This window comes from Protopterus annectens, chromosome 12.part0 (assembly GCF_019279795.1).
Source record: "Protopterus annectens isolate FY-2018-M chromosome 12.part0, PAN1.0, whole genome shotgun sequence".
NCBI classification, from domain to species: Eukaryota; Metazoa; Chordata; order Ceratodontiformes; family Protopteridae; genus Protopterus; species Protopterus annectens.
This window is the reverse complement of record NC_056746.1, coordinates 802,367,195-802,384,158: the sequence shown is the minus strand read 5'-3', so window position 1 is coordinate 802,384,158 and position 16,964 is coordinate 802,367,195. Positions and strand designations below refer to the sequence as shown.

The 16,964-nt window shown below is 42.8% G+C and overlaps 1 protein-coding gene across 1 annotated transcript in view; it reads left to right on the top strand.

Annotated features, from left to right (window-relative positions):
* Window positions 1-257: 257 nt before the first annotated feature.
* PRIMPOL (primase and DNA directed polymerase) overlaps window positions 258-16,964 on the top strand; it is a 1,324,073-nt gene continuing 1,307,366 nt past the window's right edge. The window contains exon 1 of the mRNA XM_044089849.1: window positions 258-464. Within this exon, the coding sequence (XP_043945784.1) occupies window positions 285-464 (180 nt within the window). The 5' untranslated portion in view covers window positions 258-284. The remainder of the gene's footprint in view (window positions 465-16,964) is intronic.

Here is a 16,964-nt window from a genome sequence, read left to right as displayed (position 1 = left end):
CTGACTTCTTTGTCCATTCATTGAATGGGTAATTGAACATCATTATTGTATTAACATAAAACATTTAAGTGCACAAAACGACATAACTGGAATTTATTTAGTATTGTACTGTTTGTCAGTTCTCACTCATATATTGTATGGTGCTAAGGTTTAACTTAAAACTGAGTTTCACATTAGCAGAATGAATATGTAAAGAATGCCCTTTTTACTTAAATGCTGCAGTTTTAATTGATCTTTTTTCATTTGTTGTGATAGGGAGATGAACAGGAACCTGACCTGAAATTATGAAAAGGAAATGGGAAGAAAGGCTTAAGCACGTTGAGTGTTTAGCAGTTATTTATCAAAGACATCCACTCCAGTCACCTTACAAACCATGCCTTCATAAACCTTCTCAGCCTCCTTCAGTTTGGAAACTATTTCCTCGACAGACTACAGCCTTCAATTTTGCTAAATGTTGCAAAGAGGTAAGATGTAGAAACTCAGCTGAAATAAATTTCATAGTCTACAACTAGTTCCCATAACTTTTTATATTATATTTTGAGATGGGTCTTGCAGTAGATTTTTAATATACAACTTCTTGTTACCACAAGCATCAGTCACTGGCACAGAAGTTTTCCATCAATCATTCTCAGTGGATGTAGTTCTGTTGCTCACAGCAGTATAAAAGAATGATACCTACACATACCACTCAACTGTCCAAATTTTTGCAGAATGTCCTGAATTTTGCCTCATATTTTTGGTCCGTTTCTCATAAAATTGTAGATTTCTGTCAAATCACTGGCAAATCACTGAGGACTGAAGTCAGAAAATAATGGCAGAGGTTTGGGTTTCAGACTTCATATAATTCAGAAAATTCATGCTAAATGCAAAACCTGTTGTTCTATTAACTTTCTAAAGTTTGTAAGAACAATGTATAAAAGGTGTCCCAATTTTGGAGCCTTTGTCCTCCCATTATTTATGGCTTTGTCCAGATTTTTTGCTCTAAGAGATTGAGAGGTATGCATCTACACGAGTTTCAATTCTTTTCAGCCATAGACTAGAGTATATGCAGAGTTCATCTATTTTTTCCTTAGTGCTTTCATCCTCTTAATGATGGGAGTGTTCACATTAGTTTCCTTCTTTTCAACCAATTCAGAAGAATTTATCCACGTTTTCCTTTATATCACCTGGACTGAAAGGCACCAACTTCAGGTGATAGTTTAGCTTAGAGATCTTTCACCAGATACCCATGGTGTCTGCTTGTTTTGCTTTGGAGCTGAGCACATCAATTCTTGAACAAAATTATCATCTGACCAAGCTCTTTAAAATGTTCTTTCCAGTGCAGAAGCTAAATATCTAGAAAGGTTAAAAAAAAAGTGTTGGTCTTCATTTGATCTTCATCTAATGCATTGCCAAAATTGGGAGAAGCATTTACAAGCCCCGTGACTTAGAGGGATGAAATCTTGACTACAGCTCAGACAACTTCTGCTCAGTTAGTGACACAGGTATCTGAAGGACCAGGCAGGGGAGGATGAGCTTGAGTGGCTAACACTGGCATCCTGGGGGGGTGGGGGTTGGGGGTTGGGGCATTGTTGCTAGGTCAGTTGCTTGTTGGACAGAAAAAAGTAAGCCATAGGGCTCTTACCTAGCTTGGGAATACTGGCTTACTGAGTGGAATAAATAGGCTGATAGGGTATAGGTAGCAGAGAGCTGTTAGGCAGGGTAGAGAAGGCATGAAATAGTCATCAAATAGGCAATGGAGATAAAAGGCAAGCCATAAAAAACAAAGAAATTAGCTATTCAACCAAGACATCAAAACTTAAAGTGACTTAAAGTTACAAAGTAACAAGAAGAACTAAAATGATGTGCGGTAAAGCTACTGTTATACTGGGAACAAGACAGGTGATAGATGGAGGGCTGCAGCAAGAGACAGACATTCCTGTCATACAAGAGATGATCAAATGGTGAAATAGACTATATGTATAAGCAAGTGACATCAATGAGTAGCCCATTTATTATAGCACTGCAAGGATTATACCTGAAATAACAAATGTGTTTTATAATTCTGGATGTTCTTCGTCCCACATTGCTGCAGTCCTAACAATTGGGTAGTCCGCTGTCCAGTCGGCCCGAATACCAAAGTATAAGGCTGACGTCGGTCAGGGCGCATTAGACTGACGTCAGTACGTCAGGGTACTAATGCGCATGACCGACGCCATTTCCTTAGTCTTTTTTGCCGCATGGTCCGATGCAGAAGCAGTTTTGCGAGTGCAGGTTGGCGTTCTGAAATTTTCTGAAGTCGGAGTTTCAGACCGAATCAAAGTTGGCTAAGTACCCGTTGGGAACATTTTGGTTTTTCTTGCCTCAGTATTTAACGGATGTCAGAAAAAGTGAATAACTGTATTTCTTGTGGGAAACAGATACCTCATAGGGATTACCATACCTTGTGTATACCTTGTTTAGGGCCTGAGCACGGCGTTGTTGGATGCCGCTCTTGTGCTAGATTTAACAACGCACTATTAAGAGAAGGTTAGACTGTGCCAGGTTAGTGTTTGGGAAGCGTTGCAATTATAAAATGCCGTCGGATGCTCCGGCGCTTCGCCCAAGAAGCGCAGGGACAAAACAGCAAAGCCTAGGGTTGATGACCCGGCAGTCCCGGGCGTCGGTTCTTTAGAAGGCTCAGTGGAGCCAGAGGTTTTGCCAGGAGTTTCTTTGGAGTCTCAGGCAGAGACTTTACTGTTACAGGATGTGCCTTCTCAGGAAGTAGGCCAGGCTGAAGGGGCTTCTCAGGTAACTGTTCTTCCCTCTCTTCCCAAGGTAGTTAGAGCCTCTCCTTCTGTTTCCAAAACTTCTTTGAGAGGTAGGACAAGTTTGGCTTCAGTGGCGGCTTCTCCTAGCACTCCTGGTTCTGTGCCTAAAAAACATATGCTTAAAATGGCAGAAGATTTGATTACTATGATTAGAGGTTCTATGCCCCCTCCTGATAAGAGGCCTAGGGTGGAACCTGAGTTTGAACAGTGTTCAGAGGCTTCTGAGTCTTCTGCGGAAGATTTGCAAGAGTATCCTCCTTATTCTGATTCTGATGTGGATGATTCTACTCCTACAGCTTCTCCTCCTGAGGATTTCTCATTTTCAGAGACTCTGCATTCCATGAGGGAACACTTTAAATGGGAAGGCCAGGATTATTCTGATTCCAGGAAAAGGCTTAGGGAATTCTTGTTTTTACCCCAGCATAGGCCATTAGCTATACCTCCTGTGTTAAATGTGGTGGAAGATGTTTTTGCAGAGGCTTCCTTGAATCCTGATTCTTTGCCTCCTGCTCCTGTTAAGCCTGATAGGTACTATAGGGTGCCTGAAGCTCATAAGTATCTTTTTAAGAGTCCTAGGGCAGACCCGGAAACTGTCTCTCAGGGACCTAAAGGTGTTAAGGCCTCTGTTGTTAAAAACCCTGTTCCCACTGATAAAGAGGCAAGGGCTTTGGATAGATGGGGAAAGAAAGTGTATACTTCTTCCACTTTAGCCATGAGAGCGTTAAATTGTCAGTTTCACATGCTAAAATATCAAAATTATCTCCTTTCACAATTGAAATCTAAGGTAGATGCTTTGGCGGAAGGTATTGAGTGTAAAGAGTTGCTGGATTTAGTTCATGTGTCTGAACAAGTGGGTAAGCATTCTTTGCAATGTGGTTTTGATGCTGTACAGGCCTCCTCGAGGGTGGCTGCTACTAGTTCTGTTCTTCTAGGCATGCCTGGTTGAGGGATCAGAATTTAGCTGAGCATGTTAAGACAAGGATTTTGGATGCTCCTTTACAGTCTGATGTGTTGTTTGGTTCTCCTGTGGAAGCAGTTTTAAAGAAAATGGAGGACAAAGCTAAGTCTATGCAAACTGTTAAAGATTTTTTGCAGGTACAGCCACCGAAGTTTACTAGAAATTGGCCTACTAAGGGATGGACATATCCTGCTTATGATTCCCAGTCTAGGGGTAGGTCTAAACGTGGTAGGGGCAGAGCTCAAGGTTCTTTTAGGCCTAGAACAGGGAGTTCACCTGCTCAGACTTCTGGTGAGGGCAGGGGTCAGTCCTTTCGTAAACAGACCCAATGACCTGCCTTTTCAGCTGCCAGTAGATTCTCGTCTGGCAGCTCCTTTGGGAGGCAGACTGCCTCTTTTCAAAGAAAATTGGGATTTAATTACTCGAGACAGATGGGTGTTGGATATTTTTCACCACGGTTACAGGTTTTATTTCCATACATTGCCCCCTTTCAAAGGCATGCCAGACATTCCTCCTACACAAAGAAAAGAGGCTCACAAGCACATTTCTATGTTACTCCAAATAGGGGCCATTCAGCCGGTCCCTGTATCAGAAAGGGGCCTAGGATTTTATTCTCGCCTGTTCCTAGTACCAAAGAAGGGGAACACGTGGAGACCAATTTTGGATTTATCTCTCCTCAACACTTATCTGGACATTCCAAAGTTCAAGATGTTGACGTTACAACAGCTTTTACCTCTGCTGGGCAAAGATCACTGGATGGTAACTTTAGATCTCAAGGAAGCTTACCTTCATGTGCCTATAAGACTAAGTTGCAGGAAGTATCTGCGTTTTCGAGCTGGAAATTCTCATTATCAGTTCTCTGCATTGCCCTTTGGCTTATCTACTGCAGAGTATTCACAAAGGTTCTGGCTCCAGTGATAGCTTACTTCAGGCTACAAGGAATTCAAATCTATCCTTACTTGGACGACTGCCTGATTCTGGCTCAAGAAAAGGAAGACCTTCTACAGCATCTGGAATATGTTATAGCAGTGCTAAGATGCCTAGGGTATTCTGTGGACGAAATAAAGTCCAGTCTAGTACCCTCTTAAGACATGTGCTTTCTGGGTGTGAGACTGAATACAGCAGCCCAGATGGCCTTTTTAACCCCGGACAAACAAAAGAGTCTTATCACTTTACTTCCAACAACTATCTCATCAGTCCGTGCTGACTGCAAGGACAGTCCTTCAAGCATTAGGGTTCATGGCATCTTGTATTCTGGTGCTTCCCAATGCCAAACTGCATATGAGGAAGCTGCAATGGTATCTCAAAAATGTATGGACACAGCACTGCCAGGATTTGGACACTGTCATTCAAATAATACCTTGCCTTCAAAAAGAATTTTTGTGGTGGGCTCAGGAATGTCACCTAAACAAGGGACTCTCTGTGACCCGGCCAGAGGCGAGTCAGATTTTAACGACAGATGCCTCGGACATTGCTTGGGGAGCTGATCTAAATGGAAAGTGGATACAAGACAAGTGGCCTGCCAGACTACAGCATCTACATATCAACATGAAGGAGATGTTAGCAGTCCAGTTTGCATTAATGGCTTTCAAGGAGTTACTTCTTCCAGGGCAGGTGTTGATTCTAACAGACAACACAACTGTCATGTGGTACATCAACAAACAAGGGGAACACATTCTTACCCATTGTGCAGGCAAGCAATGATTTTATGGGAGACTGCGCTCAGCTTGCAACTAACTCTTCAGGCAAGGTTTCTGCCGGGAGCACAGAACTCCTTAGCAGATGTGTTAAGCAGGCAAATCATGGATCCCCACGAGTGGAAACTGGATCTTCATGTATTTCAAAAGTTGACAGTGTCCTGGGGAACTCCAGACATAGATCTGTTCGCTTCTCCACTAAACCACCAGCTGCCAAAGTTTTGCACAAAGAGGTTTCGTCACACAGCTTGGAAAGTGGATGCTCTTTCTTTCAGTTGGAAAAATCTTCATGTGTATGCCTTTCCACCTCTGCCTCTTCTTCCAAAGGTGCTTCTAAAGGTCAGACAAGACAAGCCAAGGATGATTTTAATAGCTCCAGATTGGCCTCGGCAGCACTGGTACCCATTACTGAGGAGTCTGGTAAAGAAGCCTCCATGGCCTTTACCCTTGATTCCACATCTGTTGTCTCAGACGGACGGTCGTCTGCTCAATGTCACGCTTCACTCTCTTCATCTAACAGCCTGGCATATTCTGTTTTGTAAGACAGCAGGTCTCAACTTCCTCAACAAGTTTTAAATGTGATTATGGAAGCCAGAAGACCTAGTACAAGGAAAGTGTACGAAGAAAAATGGAAGAGATTTTTATTTTGGACTGCAGCAAAGAATTTGGAGATTTCAGAGCCTAATTTGAGTGTGGCTCTTCAATATCTTACTGAGTTATTGGACAAAGGTTTGTCTTTCTCTTCCATTAAGATTCATGCTGCAGCAATTTCAGCTCACTATGATTGTGACCCACCATTGTTTTCACATCCGTTGTTCAAACAGTTTCTTAGAGGGGCAAAGAATATAAGACCCCCACGTAGAGCTCCTACTCCTGCTTGGGATCTCAATTTTGTGTTGGAGAAACTTACTCTACAACCTTTTGAGCCTGCAGCTACTGCTGAACTAAAATACTTGTCATGGAAGACTGCTTTTTTGTTGGCTATTACTTCTGCAAGAAGGGTTTCTGAGTTGCAGGCCCTTATGGCGGTTGAGCCTTTTTTGATTTTTCATAAGGATAGGGTATCATTACGTACTAATCCTTCTTTTATGCCTAAGGTGGTTTCTAGTGTGGCTTTAAACCAAACTATTCATTTGCCTACTTTTTATGCAGACCCCCAAAATAAAGGGGAAAAGATTTTGCACACTTTAGATGTGCACAGGCAATTGCGTTATTATTTGAGCAGGACTAAGGATTTTAGGCAGTCTCAGCAGTTGTTTGTATCTTTTGCTTTGAGTTCACAGGGCAAGCCTGTGTCAAAACAAAATTTCTAGGTGGATTGGGTTTTGCATTGCATTTTGTTATTCCCATCATGGCAAGGAGATTCCAACTGGGATTAGGCCTCATTCCACTAGGGCTACTGCCACTTCAACAGCATTTCTAAGGGGGGTGGCAACTAAGGATATTTTGGAGGCAGCTACTTGGAGTTCAGTGCATACTTTCTCTAAGCATTATCACCTTCCTCTCTACTCTAAGTCTAGGGCTGGTTTTGCCACAGCTATTTTGCAAGGCATGTTGTCAGCTCCTGCTTCTTTATGATTTGCCAGCCTCCCTTACCTCTGCTTTGGGATTCTACCCAATTGTTAGGACTGCAGCAATGTGGGACGAAGAACATAGTACAGTTTTGTACCTACCATAAATGTAGATGTTCGAGGATCCACATTGCTGCAGTCCAATTCTCCCTCCTTCCCCTCTCTGTTTAGGGGTGGTTGTGTAGGTGAGGTTATATGCTGATACTTTTGTATATATTGTACATATTTTTGGTGCAGGTATATTGGGCCTTGTCTTTTTAGGGTCTTCTGACATCTGGGGCAAGAAAAGACTGAGGAAATGGCGTCGGTCATGCGCATTAGTACCCTGACGTACTGACGTCAGTCTAATGCGCCCTGACCGACGTCAGCCTTATACTTTGGTATTCGGGCCGACTGGACAGCGGACTACCCAATTGTTAGGACTGCAGCAATGTGGATCCTCGAACATCTACATTTATGGTAGGTACAAAACTGTACTTTCTATCAGGTAGAGCATCTTCAGCTACTGAGTTCCATTAAGTTATGGGGCTGTTGTCAGTTGGGTAGTAGCAATCATCCAAGTGAAATGGAGTCAGTTTCACCTGTTCTCAGTGGATGGCACAGAATGACAGTTCTGAACATAAATCTGTGTACACCTTCGCATGCTTGTACTATGCACCGGCCATCATACTATCATCCCCTTGTATGAATCTGTCAGCTGACACGATTCTTGAAGCATGCCATGGGAGAAGCCGTGGAACTCAAGCCCCAGTTATTCCCCAAAGATGAAAAGCTGTTTCTGTAATTCTGAGTTCTTTCTTCATTTGGATTACTTGCAATTAGCGACTGTACAGTTAAGAAATCTTCCTTTGCCCTCGTGGGCTAAGCAGTAACCTTTATGACCTTGACTCCAAATGGGAACTGGCTCCTGAGATAGAAATGTAGGATTTGCAGTTTATGTTCATCACAAACCTTGGTGAACCACAGTCCTGTATGAGGTCATATGTAAACTCCTCTCCACATTGCCCTACTATTAGCATTTGTTAAATGCATATTATACCATGATCCCCCCAAAACGTGCACGCTGATTGGCCAGCGTGCCCGTTGTAAATCGAGTTATACTAATGGAAAAAGGTCCGGTCTCCCGGACTTTTTTCCATTAGTATAACTCTTTTTTTTAAACACTGTCTCACTATGTTAAATGGGTTTAACATAGAGAACTTTAAAAATAAGCAACGGAGATCTCCGTTGCTTATTTTAAATGTCTGTATGTTAAACCCATTTAACATAGCGAGTGTTTAAAAAGCAACGGAGAAAGCAAGATCTCCGTTGCTTTTTTTAGTGTCTCGCTATGTTAAATGAGTTTAACATAGCGAGGCAGTGTTTAAAAAAAAAGCAACGGAGAAAGCAAGATCTCCGTTGCTTTTTTTAGTGTCTCGCTATGTTAAATGAGTTTAACATGGCGAGACAGTTTAAAATAAGCAACAGAGATGTCCGTTTATTTTAAAACTGTCTCGCTGATAAACTCATTTAACATAGCGAGAAAAGCAACGGAGATCTTGCTTTCTCCGTTGCTTTTGCTCACAACTCTGATGTACCGCAGGCGCCGCGGTACATCAGAACTACCGCGGATGCCAAGACATCTGCGGAAGGGCAGTAAACAGGCATTATACTATGCCATTATTTAAGAAAAGTAATGGTTTCTTTTCTTAAATAATGTCATAGTATAATAGCAATAACCACTTCTGGGTGTGGGTAATGCTAAATTTTACCACGGTTGGCTTTGTTTGGTCCGGGCTTCCCTCGGGACCAAACCACGCCAACCGTGGGTAAATTAACCCAAACATGTTATTGCTATAGTATTCCAGATGCTGGACCAGTCCTAGGAACTTTAGAAGGATTTTCCATGTTTCTTATAGTGAATGTTCAGAGTAAAATCAAGTTTCCTCCAGAGAATGTTTGGTATCCCATTTGGCAGTCCTTTGACTTATTTATGACTAGCTTAATTGACAGTACTTGTAATATTGCTCAAATTTAGATTTTTGTATAGATAGCTATTTTCCAGGGTCTGTGGCATCCACCCAAAAACTTACTAATAAGTATATCTGCTCAAGATGCCTCCTATCTAAAGATTACCATTTACAGTTCCTTTTTGTCTGGGAGACAACTGTAATGGGTCCACTTGAAAGTGCTGTACTGCCTTTAATAAGAAAACACATCTTCATTATATTTAACATTTAGATATTTTCGTTGAGCATAAAAAAGTAATGTCCTTAGCACAAAGGACATCTGACATGTCCAATAGAGAATCCTGTACAAGTACTCGAAAATAAAAAAATATCTTCTGTCAAGGAATGGAGACACCATAAAATGGACAGACTTATAAACTAAAGATGAAAGAATAATATGTAGTGACCATACTGGTTCTAACATGGCCAAAGAGCTATGACTGTAGTGAAGCACTGACTTGTCTGCCACAGTCCAGCAGCCTCTGTCAGGTATGTTCACTTTTGTTTTAACCACTTTGGGAGACAGTCTGTGATATTTCATCCCATAGAAACAGAGCATGTAGTGAAGTGAGTGACACTTAAAAGCATTGGTGATAGATGTCCATTCTGAGCAATTCCGCTATGTAATTAGAAGGGTTCTTTCACCAAGATTGCCAGTTACATTTTGGTATGAGAATATTTTGGCTATCCATCATTCTGGACAAAATCCATCTTCATAGGTTCATAGGTTGATACTAGGCTATCTGCCCTAGGGCATTTATAAGCCTAGCCAGAGTGTGTTTGGCTTTCGCCACCCTTTTAGATTAGTTGACTGTGCCTCTGTATAGTAGGTCACAGAAGATAGCCCTTTTAAGGTTAGTTTACTGTGCCTCTGCCTAGTAGGGACACAGAAGAGATCCCAGGGGTAAACCTACGGTCTCCCATCCACTTGTCAAGATTTCTCTTGAAAAGGGTCATTGAAGGGTTCTGCCTAACATTGATTGGGATTTTGTTCCAGAGTGAGGGGAGCCTCTGGGATATGAATCTGTCCCTCCAGCATGTCCTGTTTATTTCTGTGCTGAGGTTTAAGTCCCTGGCGCATGTAGCTCTAAGGGATTTGGATTTCCTGAGGTGGAGCATGTCCATTAATTCTGGGTTGGACATGGCTTTATACGTCAGGCACAGATCGCCTCTTGAGTAGGTGGTAAGCAACTGAGTAGAGCTGGAGTTTCTTTAGCCTAACTGCGTAGGACATCTGTTTGAGTCCTTTGATCCTCTTGGTGAGATACTTTTGGGGTCTTTCCAGTTGCAGCAGGTGTCGGGTAAGGTACATCCCAAATGGGGCATTGTATACAATTATGGGCCTGATGAGTGATGAGTAGAGGGGCACAATGACCTCTCTTGATCTAGATGTGAACCCTGTCCTGATAAGGTGGGCTATATAGAAGGTCTTTCTAACCACTTTGGCAACGTGAGTGTCAAAGAAGAGATTACTATCTACTTGGGTCCCCAAATCCCTAATTACTTCTTCCGTACTTAATGGATTACCACCTATGTGGTAATTTGTGGGCACTTTGTTTTTCCCAAGGGGGATGACTATGCACGTTTTGGCATTTAGCTTTAGGCCATGGCTCTGGCACCAGTTAACCGTCTCTGTGAGACCCTTTTGGAGGATGCTTGTGTCAGTTGGCGAGTCTATTATGGCACCCAGTTTGCAGTCATCTGCGAACTTGATCAGCCATAGTCCTCCCGTGTTAGCCTGTACCTCAGAGAAATATATACCGAACAGGAGAGGTCCCAGGACTGAGCCTTGTGGGATGCCACTTATAACTGGTTTAGAGTTTGGCATGGCACCTGCAATTCTGACCATGTGGGTTCTATCCCTGAGCCAGTGTGCAACCCATCTTGTGACATAGGGGTTGATATTTAAGCTGGTAAGCTTATTTATGATGTCCCAGTGGGGTATTGTGTCAAATGCTTTTGCGAGGTCCAGGTAGGCTGTGTGGACTACCTTCCCTTCATCTATGGCCTTGTTGACTGTTTCAAAGAAGTCGACCAGGTTCAAGAAGCAAGATCTGCCCTTAACAAAGCCGAAATGGGTAGGATCCAGTGTTTGGATTTTCCCAATGTCTTTGTTTATGAGTTCCATGATGATACGCTCCATAGCTTTGCAGACCAGGCTAGTCAGGCTTATAGGGCGATAGTTTCCAGGGTCCATTGTGGCACCACCTTTGTGGAGTGGGACCACTGTTGCTGTACGCCATTCCTTGGGTACATATCCTGTAGTAAGGCTGAGATTGAACAGTGAGTTTATGTGAGGGTTCAGTTCTTCTTGGAGCTCATGTGAGACGCAGCCCAGGAGACCGTCCGGTCCCATTGATGCTGTGTTTTTTGCTTTGGAGAGGGCAGCTCTCACCTGTGCATCTGTGATGTCAGGGAGGCTACACTCTGTTGGGATAGACATTTGCTCTTTTGGGGGGGGGGGGAGAAGTTTGCACTGAACCTGTCTGCCAGGATGTTGGCAATGTCTGTGGGTTCAGTGTATTTTTTGTCATTTTGCACTAACTCAGAGCATATCTAGGAGTTGCCACCCAGGTTCCTGACATAACTAAAGAAGGCCTTGTGATTATCTTTAGGGTCTTGTGCAATTTTTCTTTTGAAGCTGGCCTTAGATGATTTTTATGAGGGATCGTAGTTTCTTGCTAGTACTGATCAGAGATGCCCTCCCTTTTTGGGATTTTGCTCTATCATGTAGTAGCTTCTTCCTTCTGTTGTATAGCTTATTTATGGCTGGGGTCCACCAGATAGGTCTCCTGCCTTTGGAGGAGTGAGTCTTGGTTTTATTTGGGATAGCACGATCCATGCATTCCTGTAGGTGTCCATAGAATGCGTTTGTAAAGGATTCTGTGGTTTGGGCCATATTTTCCACTGGCCCGGGGGCTTTGAAGGATTCCACCTCGGTTTTGAGAAGTGTGAAGTTTGCTTTTGAGAAGTTCTTCACCGTGGTTTCCTTGGCTTGGGGTGGGGTTGGGATATGGATGTCCAGTGAGATTAATTTATGGTCAGATCTTACCAATGAGGGTGTACCTCTGGTATGGAACATAGAGTCCCCATGTTGGTGATGATCAGGTCCAATATGTTTTTCCCTCTTGTGGGAGTGGTGACCAGTTGTTCCATAGCATTTGAGTGTATAAATTCTAGGAACCGTTGGGTGAGGGTGTTGGGGCTTTAGTAGTGCTCCCAGTCTGTGTTTGGGTAGTTGAAGTCACCCAATATAATGGTGTTTGGAGAGACCTTCATATTCTCCAGGGTTCTCAGGAAAGCCGAGTGGGGTTCCTGAGTTTGGGAGGGTGGTCTGTAGCAGGCTACAAACTGAAAGGCAGTTTTGCCCACTGTTAGTTGCACATGGATGGTCTCCGATGCTTCGTGCAGTGCCACTAACCTGGAGGTGTGGGTATCTTTGATGAATATGGATACTCCCCCTCCTTTTGTGGTTCGGTCCGAGTTTTGGAGCCGAAAAGCATGGTATGAGGTATAACCTGGTAGTGCTGGGCTGCTCTCGGGAGCCTTGAACCAGGTTTCTGTTACTGCACAGATATTGATATTCTCCATACTGAGGAGAGCCTCGAGTGCATGCATCTTGAGGTTTAGACTTCTGGCATTGAGCAGCATTACCCTTAGTTTCTTTTTCCTTGTGTTGTCTATGGAGGTGGGTTTGTCTTTTGAGCCTTGCCTAAAAAAGGCACTATGGGGGTGGCAAGAGCCTTAGCCAGTATTCGAAAGCCCAGGGGTGACAGGTGCAAGCCATCCCTAAGCGAAGCAACGTGGCTTGTCAAGCATGTCATCCCAGGCTGACAGACACTGGATCCCCTTTGAGTGACACCAATACTTTAGCCAATTGTTAAAATTGATCATTTTGTCTTTATACTGTGGCATCATTCTTGGTGAGGGTAAGATGCTACTCAAAGTCAGGGTCATACCGACCTGGGCTACATGATCAGAGAGCTCCTCTATGTCTCTTTTCATGTAGTCCAGGGAGGTACGTCTCAGGTCATTCACACCAGCATGGACAATGACGGAGTCGTATTTGTACTTGCTTTGGAGTGACCTGAGTGCTTGTGTTATGTGGTGGATCCTGGCACCCGACAGGCAGCTTACAGTGACCTTCTCCTTGTTCAGCCTGGTGAGTGGGACGTCAGTGTGTCTGACAATAGAGTCACCTATTACAAGTGTAGTAGTTGTGGTGTTTAGCCTTAAGGGCTGTAACTGTGTGGCACACTGACTTTGTGAACTATGTGATACATGGGTATTGTTGTGGGGTAGCGGTTGCCTGGATGTCTGCTTTGGAGGTCTCTGCTGCTTGGACAGATTTTTATTTAGAGCCTCCGAGTATGTTTTTGTGTGTTTATGTATTTGGTTTTCTGTTGCAATGGGTCTATGTGAGACTGAATTTGTGGTGTGTGTGGTTACCTTCTCCTCCTGATTGACTGCGCCAGTACTGGGTTTAGAGAGCTCAGCCTCCAGTTTGGCTATATAGTTGCATTGCTCACATATATTTGAGCTTGTTGGGAGGAGGAGAGGGTGGTCTGTGTACATAAGGCAGTTGTAACATTGCCTCAAGATTCCCAGATTCACCAGCTGGACTGGAGAGTAAACCCGAAACTGACTTTTGGACATGCCAGAATAGTATAAGGAAGTACTTTCTGACTGATCAAAAAGGACCAATAGGGATCCAAGTACTTAAAGGGAGTATAAGAGGGTGTAGTGCTTTAGTTTATTAGTGCTTACTTATAAGATTACTTATACAAGCAAGTACAGGGCTTTAGAATGAAAATAGAGTGCTTACTTTGAGATTTAGAAAAGTTCTAAGGGAAAAAGTGAAGAGCAGACTTTGTGGAGCCGGGAATAGTTTAAACATGTTTAAACGGCTCAGCGCTATGCGCAAAATCGCGCAAATGCGGGTTTTAAAGCAGGGAAACTGAAAGAGATAGGAAGTGACCCAAAACGCCCAATAAGCTACTAGTTTCAGTGCTGAGACCACTCCTCCAGGGACAGATAGGCTGCTCAAAACTCCCCACTCTCACTGGTGAACAGAGAAGCTTCCTCCTATCCAAGTAAGGATATGGGCAACACAGGAAACTATACCACAGTCCGGAATTCAGCAAAACCTGAAATCTGGACTAATCCAGTTCAGCAAAGATGGGAAAAGAGAATTTTTTTTTTTGTTTTTTATTCAGGAAACAGCACAAAAACACACAGAAAATACTGTAAGTGCTATAAACAGGCTAGCACACTTTAGTGTGTAGCCTACAACAGTTATACAATACAAAAACGACTTAAATTGATATAAAACAAGTGCAAAAACTGTAAAAAGCAGAAGGCAAATGCAATTTAAACTTTTTAAAGCACAGATCAGTTAGAAATTTGTTTTTTAGGTGGGAAAAGGCAGTTGGAGCAAAAAAACAGAGAAAAAAAAAGTACATAAATCTGGAAAAGTCTCTCTTGGGTCTCTCTGTTGCCAGTATCACTCTGCAGGACACCGCGAGGAGCTGTGCGGAGTTGTTCATCATTCTCACTACTCATGGGTTCATACGTGTATATTAGGCTACTTACTACTGGGGACTTTATAAGCCTAGCCATGCAACCCAAATGTGTCCCAAGAGTTATTGTGCCATAGAGGTTATTTTAAGGGGTGTATGTTGGGACATGATTTTAATATCTGCCTGTGTTCATCAGAGAAATACATATCAGACCGGGGGAGAATTTCTGATTTCCCATCCACTGGTCCAAGTTGTGCTTGAATAGAGTTGGGGAAGGACCCTGCTTCATATGGAAAGAGAATGGGGATTCTCTGAGATATGCACCTGTCCTTCCAACATGTCCCGTTTAAGTTGCAAGCAAAATTTAAATCCTTAGATCTAGTAGTTCTGGTGCTGTTCATTGTGCGGATATGCAAAAGGTCCGTCAGAGTGAGATCCAGGGATGCCTTGTATGCCAGGCATAAATCACCTCTCGGCAGTCAATAGCAAACAAGAGTATAGAGATGTAAGATGTTAGTATATTGGGGTTGGATCCGTTGGATTGTTATTGTGCTGCTGAATTTTTCATTGGTTTGTGTTCTTGTGGATTTCATATTGGGGTGTTTCTATGATCGCACCTAGCTTACAATCATCTACAGACTTGGTAAGCTAGAAGCCCTTGACATTGGCTTTGACTTCCAAAAATTTAGATGCCAAAGAGGTGTGGACCCAGCACAGAGCTCTGGGGGACTGCACTGGTGACCGGCCTCTTTGTAGAGGTGGTCTGCCCAATCCTAACTCTCTGGGTCCTGTCTGTAGACCAGCTGGCTATCTAGCAAGTTGCATAGGTGTTTATGCCTAATTCCGTGAATTTGTTTACAATGCCTGAGTGCTGCAGTAGCCTTTTTGCTGTATGTGTTATATCCTGCTTAGAAAATAATAACCAGTCAGCTTCACAAAGCTCTGCCTCCCTTTCACATCTACATTCTGATTGCCTAACCCCTTGGGTAGAAATCAGCAGTCAGAGCATATAAAAATCGCTGCCACCAAGAGAAAGCAGCTCTGAGGCTTCACTGAAGCAGCAATTGGCTTCAAGCTTCATTTCTGGCAGATAAGGCCCATAGGGGAACATTTCCACACATATATCTCCCTTTATAGAAAACACCTATGTGTTTTATTTTACAATTAAAAACAGTAATTTATTTTATTTCCTTTTAAGAAACCCAGTGTTTATATATTAGGGGACCACTATTTTTAGCTTGAGGCTTATTTTTAATATTGGGGCTAATTTCTGTGGTGTGTGTGTTTGTACACTACTTGTGAAAACTTTGAACTGTTTGTGTAAGTTTAAGGATTGCGAAGTGTTTTTTCAGGGCAGAAAACATAGGTTTAATGCTTGTGTACACTTTGTGTCAGCTTACCTTTTGTGTCTTCTGTCAGTGTGTTTCTGTGAAATTCTGTGTTTCCGACTGGATTTTTATGTACTGATTTTGCTTTTACTTTGAAAGGGGACTATGTGGGGAAGTAAGTGTGTGTGTGCTGCTTGTGAACCCTTGTCTGACAACTTACATTCTGATCATCCCATTCCAGCAAAGCTTACTGGCAATCGGGCTTCTTCCTCAGCTACAATATGGATACTTACTACAGTTCTGCAGGCTTTTCTCCTGCTATAGTAAAAACAAAAAGCAAAAAAAAAACAAAACAATAAAGTGCCCTTGACATCACTGCGGGTTCAGACAGTCCCTCAGATGTTAGTGGGTGACTCTGTAGTGGTCAACCTTTGTTCCTCAGACCACTGATTTGCTTTTCTGGATTCTCTGGTTTAGTTCCTTTAGCTACCATGAACTGTGTAACAGCCATGTCCTGTATGGCTGTTCCTGTGTCGCATCTGGGTCTGGTAGAAAGTCTGGGAGAGTGAAGGATTTTGATTTCCTGATTGCTGTAGTCTGTGTATCATTAATCATTCTTCAGTCTTCCACATTGTTGCAACACTCCCTTCAAATGTGTGCTTTATGACAACTGTATTCTAAATTCTGCTATGGCATCCTTGGGTAATACACATGTCAAGGGAGTGAGAGACAGGCAAAGTTTCAAATCCAGTGTTCTGTTCCTTCTATATTTCTATGATGATCCTTTTTTAAACACTCCTTATAGTCTGAAAGCTTCAGTGGCTTCACTTGCTAATACAGTGCTATGGTGAATAAGATTAAGAAAGTGTTGGGTTGAAATACTCTATAGTCTTTTTATTTTTACATGCTGTCATTTTGCATTTATTCTGCATTTCCAGATGCATAAAATCTGTGAACCCCATACAGACAGTCATAGTAGCTCCCTTGGCTAATGCACTGTTTTGGAGAATATAACTATGCAAGGCATGGGTTACAGTCCACAGATTTTTACCTTTTTGTCGTCCACCTCCATCCTGGTCTGTCCTTCATGTCTCACCTTTGTGATTTCTCTATT